This window comes from Myotis davidii, unplaced genomic scaffold, assembly GCF_000327345.1.
Source record: "Myotis davidii unplaced genomic scaffold, ASM32734v1 scaffold93, whole genome shotgun sequence".
NCBI classification, from domain to species: domain Eukaryota; kingdom Metazoa; phylum Chordata; class Mammalia; order Chiroptera; family Vespertilionidae; genus Myotis; species Myotis davidii.
The window spans coordinates 8,491,657-8,498,794 of NW_006292095.1; the positions used below are offsets into that span (position 1 = coordinate 8,491,657).

Genomic DNA, 7,138 nt, shown 5'->3' on the forward strand with positions numbered 1-7,138 from the left:
CCCCTGTGAAGCCGTCTGGTCCTGGGCTACCAGACCAAAGATTTTCAACTTTTTTTAATCTCATGGCACAATAAACCAGTTACTAATATTCTATGGCACACCAAAAAATATATTTTTTGCCTATCTGAAAAAAGGTATAATTTTGATTCATTTACCAATAATAATAATAATCATAATTACTTACCCTTTCTGCTCCAAAGTGACATTAAAAAAATATTTTTATTGGTTTCAGAGACAAAGGAAGAAGGAGAGAGAGATAGTGAGGAGAGAGAATCATTGGTCAGCTGCTTCCTGCACTCCCCCTACTGGGGATCAAGCCCACAATCTGGGCATGTGTCCTGACTGGGAATCAAACCATGACCTCCTGGTTCATAGGTCTAAGCTTCCGGAATGTGACAGGAGGTACAGTTACTGGAGCTAAACCTTCATCTGGATCTTGGTTTCAGTTTGCCACCAACAGTGTGCTTTGGGCTGTTTCCCAGTCTTCCCTGATACATTGACTGCTTTGCTATTTTTTTTAAACACTAAAAATGAATATATATAATGCCGGTGTATTTAGGACCATTTCTGATGTTACTGGTTTGCAGGATAGGCAGATAATTTGCTATGTTGGTAGGGTAGAGGAAGGATACATTTAAAAAAAATCATGTTGTGGGTTCTGTATTAGTTTGCTAGGGCTGCCATCATGAAGTACCTCTCTGTGGCTTAACCAACAGAAATTTCTTTCTCACTGTGGAGGGTAGCAGTCCAAGAGCAAGGTGTCAGCAAACAAGGTTGTTTCTTCTGAGGCCTCTCCGGTTGTGGATGGCCATCTTCCCCCTGTGCTTCACGTGGCCTTCTCTCCGTCTGTGTCCTCATCTCCTCTTTTTATAAGGATACCAGTCGTAGTGGATTAGGGCTCACGCTGATGGCCTTGTTTTAACTTCGTTACCTCTTTAACAAACCTGTCTCCTAAGGTTTAGGCATGGGGGGTATTGCTTCAACATATGGATTTGGGGAGGGGCACAGTTCAGCCCATAACAGATCTCATATCATAATTAACAAATTATCTAAACATGTAAATGTTGTGCTAACCTATAGTTAAGCCAAACCGTTGTGGTTCTCTGGAGAAGATCATTCATCTGAGACATTGTTTTCCACTCACATTTAACTACTAGTCTATTTTGTGTATACAACCTATAAATTCATCACACACACACACACACACACACACACACACAAAATGTATACACACTTTAACAGCTGATAACTCAATGTTCACTCCTTTTCACATTTGATTTGAAAGAATGGGTGAAGCCAGACTAAGCTTTGAACAAAGAAAATTTATCCCAAAGTGCCACTAGACTTTTATTTTTAATGGGGAATACATAAAAGATAAAGTTTACGGAACAAAACAGCAACAATCGATGAATTGAGGACGCACACAAATACCGAACAAAATGATTCTTGATGTTTGAGATTCCATTGCTTCGCATTATCAGCAGCACTGGATCAGAATGGTCATCAGTTTGAAAACAGGCATTGACAAAAAATAGTTATTCATTTCTGTAGATTCTTTTAAATTTTGAAAATGAGCTGTATGTTAATAAACATTGACTTTATAATAATTTAAAGTGTGTATACATTTTTGGGGATATGTTGTATATATATAATCTTTATTTTTTAAATTTTACTTACTTTTTAATTGCAGAAATAATTATTGAATACATTTGGAGCATTTTGAAGTGAATCTAGGACATCATATCACTTCCCCTGGATTTACTTTGGTATGATTCCCTAATGATGGTAACTTTTAAAAATTCAGAATAACCATATAACTGTTGTCATACCCAACAAAAATTAACAATAATTACTCAGTACCATCTGTCTCCCATGCTGTGTTAAATCTTTCCTGATTATCTCAAAAAAGTTTTTTTCCTAAATATATTTTTATTGATTTCAGAGAGGAAGGGAGAGGAAGAGAGAGATAGAAACATCAATGATGAGAGAGAATCATTGGTTGGCTGCCTCCTACATGTCCCATACTGGGGATTGAGCACGCAACGCGGGCATGTGCCTTGACCAGTATCAAACCCGGGACCCTTCAGTCCGCAGGCCGCTGCTCTATCCACGGAGCAAACTGGCTAGGGCATCAAAAAAAATTTTTTTTTATAATGGGTTAGTTTGAATGTGAGGTAAACAAATCCCACACATGGCATTTAGTTGGTGTGTTGCAAGTTTTGTGTGTATATTTTTTTCCTATAAAAATTTCTTTTGCTCCACCTTTGATTCCATGTCATGGATTTGTTGAAGGAACTGGGTCTTTTGTCCTTTTGAATTTCCCAGATTTTGGATTTGGCTGATTTTGTTCTCATGATTTTCTGTAATATGTTCCTCTATCCCCCATATTTTCTACCACCTGATAGGGATAAAAGCTGTTTGGCAGAAAATCTCTCCTTAAAGCAATCCTTATTATTTGAAAATACACTTATACTTCACATTATAGACACTGATGAGAAACAGAGAAAAATTTGTCTTAGGTGCTATATTCATGGCTTTCTATAAGTCATTAAGTTGTTGGTTGTACATTCGAAGTGAAGGTTGGGTGAAAATATAGTTTCTGGCTATGAGTCAACTCTGCTCCATCAAGCTTCTGGGGAAGAGGTGCATTATTATGTTACTAGGGGCCCAGTGCACAAATTCGTGCCCCTTGAAAGGAACTGTGGGCCGAGAGGCTGTGATGGGCACAGGGGCGGGTCTCGGTCCATCCTCCATGTCCCTGCCCAGCCCCTCCCACCATGGCCCCTGGTCCCTTGTCTGCCAGCAGCCCCACTCCTGCCGCTGCTGCTCCCATGCGCTGATGGCTGATGGTGCAGAGTGATTGAGGCTGGCGCCATCAGTGGGTGCGAGCGGCAGCTGCTGCCCCAATTGCCCCTCAGGAGCAGGGGGAGGTGGAGAACCCTCATTTATTATGATTTAATAAATCATAAAAACCCATGATTTATTAAAGCCAATATCATTTTTTTCTCCTTTTGGAATACTACTTCCACTGAACACTACTTGGTGTTCACTCAGTGGCTCTTAACATTTTTTTGGTTATTGCACCCCTCAGGGAATCCAGTGGAAGTCATGGACCCTCCCCAGGGAGTTACAAACTCTATATCACATCTGTGGGTATAAAGAAGGTGTTACCCTTGACTGCTGAGAGTGAGAGGACAACACAGCTCATGTCCTCTCTGATATCTATAATAATAAAAGTATAATATGCTAATTAGACCGGACTACCTTCTGGGCAACCTTCCAGATGAAGCCGCAGCAGCAGGGGCTGAGCTCCTTGCATGAATTTCGTGCATTGGGCCTCTAGTATTTTTATAATGCTCTATCACTATCAATAGCACACCTTAAAGTCTGATGAAATGGCAGCACTTTGGAGAGCAACTATTCCACTTATTCCACTCTGCCCACCTGCCCTTCACATTACTGTTACTGATGGCCTAGCTGTCCGGTGATCCAGACTATCTGAAATAAACACAAACTTGTTTTTACATAGGAGAGAGCCCAGTGCTCATGGTCTACTTCACCATCCCGATGCCATAGTGGGTATCATTAGACATATAGGACCCAGGTCATGATACATTTAGTTGTGACACATAATAATGAAAAACCATTTGGAAATTTAACTCATGTTCCCTAGAATGTCATCTTCAGTCATAGCCAGGTAATAGCCCTGACTCTCATATGATTCTCCTTTGCATTTCCTCTATGAGAGCTGTCAAAACTATTGGTGCTTCTTCACCAATAGTTGCTCTCCAAAAGTGCTGCCGTTTCATCGAACTTTCATCATTGAGACAAAAGTAACTACATATGCCTATGAAATAGAGGAGAAACGTATCTTCTATGTGTTCAGTAGGACTAAGCAGCCTTGTTGGTGGATATTTTGGAGCCTAGGCCCTTGCTCTAATCCCTGGAACCTGAGAACATCTTACCTTGCAAAGTGGACTTTGTGGATGGGATTAAGGTGACACACCTTGAGAGAAGGAGATTATCCAGAATTATCTGTGTGGGCCCAATGAGAACCTTGTTTAACTGTGCTCAGAGAAAGATGTGACAACAAAAGGAGTGTCAGAAAGATGCAACATTGCTGGCATTGAAGGTGGAGAAAGGGGGCTGTGAACCCAGAATTATGAGTGGCTCTAAAAGATAGGAAACCCAGAAAATGGATCCCTTCTTCTCTCGAGTTCCTAGAAAGGAACACCATACGTAGCCTTGCTGATGCCTTGGTTAGCCCAGTGAGACTGGTTTTAGACTTCTGACCTCCAGAACGATAGGATAATTAATGTTCATTTTTAAAAATGGCTGTGTTTGTGGTAATTTATTACAGCAGCAATAGAACCCTAATAAAGGGCCTAAATCATCAAGATGGATGGGAGACGTGCAAAAGGCAATTAAATGGTCTAACTCTGGTAATATCTGTCTCCTCTTTTAGGTAGTAGTTGAGCTGGGAAAATTTGAAAGGAAGAAGTTTAAAAGTTCCAATTTGCGAGATGGGCATGCAAAAATGGAGGAAGAGCCTACACAACTCTACTCTTTCCGTAAGAAAGATTCTCTGATCCTGAATAGGAAGAAAACAGTGGAAACTGATAGCTACCCCATCATGCTCTGGTGGTCCCCACTGACTGGGGAAACCGGCAGGGTGGGCCAGTGTGGAGAAGATGCTTGCTTCTTCACCATCAACCGGACCTATCTACATCATCCCATGACCAGAGCATTCCTCTTCTATGGTAAGCGGGGCTTTTGCCTTTCTGCCTTTGTTTGTTTCTCTAAAGCTGCACGACTGCTTACTTTCCAAAGAAGAGATGGTGGAATCCCCTAGAACACACTTCAGCATGCCCGATTTCCTTTGCTTTGGCTCTGTGGAAGGCCTGTGCATTTAGCAAATATGATAAATAAATAAGCTTGACCAGCGTGGAGGTGGTTGGCTAGGCCACAGGTATTGATGGAGGAGAAGAGATGTTTTTTCTCACCTTTCACCGTTGGGTCCTGTGCTTACTAGGAAATAGTAAATTTATACTTACTGAATTTACTGTTTAGGGAGTTGGGTGGATAATATTGCTGATAGCAATTCAGAATGTCACATGATAATTACCAAGAGATTTTGATGACCATAACAGATGTTTAATTGGGCATAAGCTAAGCCCAATGTTCTTTATTTCATTGGTCAGATTAATCAAGAATAAAAATAAAAAGGTTGCTCAGCATCAGATTTCAAGTAGGACTAAGATTTCAAGCAGTGTTCACTGCTCTTTAGACTGATTATATGTCATGCTGGGATGGAAGGGCAACCACACCCAGCTAGGAGGAGTTAGTAAGATGCCGGCAGCCTTCAGGAACACGGCTCCCTTGGTGATGAGTGGGAGGGAAAGGCTTTCCAGGACCTCCTTCATAAAAAAGGAAATTTGCAGTGGGCCTTGAGGGATAATGGAATTGGATTACATTGTGGTTGGAGGCTATTTCAGTATGAAGAATAGCATGAATAGGGGCATGAGGGTAGAAATTTATGGTTGATACATGAGGTACAGTAAGTCTATAGCATAGTTTTATGTAAGAGAGAGATATAAAGATTGAAGGATAGATTGGGGCCACAGCATGGGGAACCTCAAATGTTGGCTTAAGATTTTGTATCAAATTAGGGGATGGTATCAGGAGCCACAGAAAGTTGAATGGCTTTTTAAAAACTAACCCAAAATAATATCTGTGAACCATCCTGATTCTCCTCCATTAAACGTAGCCTCTCTTCTCTAAATGGCCAGAGAGTATTTTATATCTCTCTTATGTCATTAAATTGAACAGCTACAATATGCCAGGCACAATGCCAATCATAAATAAGGTAACTATGGCATTTGGTTTTGCCCTGTATGACCTTTTCTTCCCCAGTAGCATATAAAGTTCTTGAAGGTAGGGAAACATCAATTCATCTTAGTACCTACCCTGCTTCCTATGTCTAGCATAGTGCCTTGTACATGGTAGGTACTCAGGAAGTATTCATAGAGACTTAGAGCCATAAAGAACCTGAGAGAGTCTAAACTCCTCTTTGTAAAGGTGAGAAATCCAAGGCTCAGGAAGGTTAGGGATGTACTTAATAGAAACACATCTGGAGGTCATAAGGACTTTCACCAGTGAAATATGATGAATGCTGAGTCTGGTTTGAGCCATTTGTGAAATGCAAGGCTTTACCTACATTAACAATTCCCTCAAACAAAAATTAAGCAGTCACAAGTGAATAAATTATTTTTTAACCCAAAAGTCCATAGAGTTACCAAAGTTAGTGTTAGATACGGTCACTGTTGTGATTTCAAAACACAACTCTGTTTTTAAACAGTTCTCTTGAAATGTGTGTACCATGGAGGGGTTGGAGTTTTTTTTATAAGAATGAGTGGTTAGGGGGGAGAAACTAAGATGGCGGCATAGGGGAACACCGAGATTGCTGCCTCCTACAACAACTTCAGAAACACAATAAAAGGACAGGACGGTCAACATCCAGAACTACAGGAAGGCTGGTGGAGTGGAAATTCTACAACTGGAAGAAAAGAGAAAACCACATTGAGGGTCAGGAGCTGCGGAAGTTAAGTGCAAAGGTACGGCTGGAGCGCGAGTGCGCGGAAGGGGGCTGGTACCTGAGGACACGGCTGGGGAGGGAGTCACAAGCTCCCAACTGCTCTGAACTCTGGTTCCAGGAAGTCTCTGGGGACCCAGGACTCATATGAGGAGAAACTGGACTGTCTGGCAGCAGGCAGAACTCGGAACTTGAGGGCGGCTTTCTGTCAGAGGTGCCTGCAGCAATTAAATTACCGGGACACTGAGGCACGCCAGCCCCTCAGGGCAGGGCTGAGAATCTGCCATAGCTGCTTGCTCCGCCCTTTGATTCCCTGAGACCCCACCCCACCCAGGCTGTGGCAGAGGCTTTTGCATATGAATGCCCTGGCCCTTTGCAACCTGAAAATTACCTAACAAATTGCAGCTGGGCCAGACAGACCCAGAACTTCCAAGAGAAGGACCAAGGCCCCACAGCAGCTTGCATTGCTTCACAGCTGTGCCTCATCTGGGCACCTTCAAACCCCAAATAAGGAAGGGGAATCTGCAGATCTCTTCGTAGCTCCTG

The 7,138-nt window shown here is 42.0% G+C and overlaps 1 protein-coding gene across 1 annotated transcript in view; it reads left to right on the plus strand.

The window, feature by feature from the left end:
- The window catches only part of FUT10 (fucosyltransferase 10 (alpha (1,3) fucosyltransferase)), a 70,802-nt gene that overhangs the window by 10,029 nt on the left and 53,635 nt on the right, over positions 1–7,138 (plus strand). Inside the window, exon 3 of the mRNA XM_015565245.1 lies at positions 4,466–4,760. Within this exon, the coding sequence (XP_015420731.1) occupies positions 4,466–4,760 (295 nt within the window). The remainder of the gene's footprint in view (positions 1–4,465; positions 4,761–7,138) is intronic.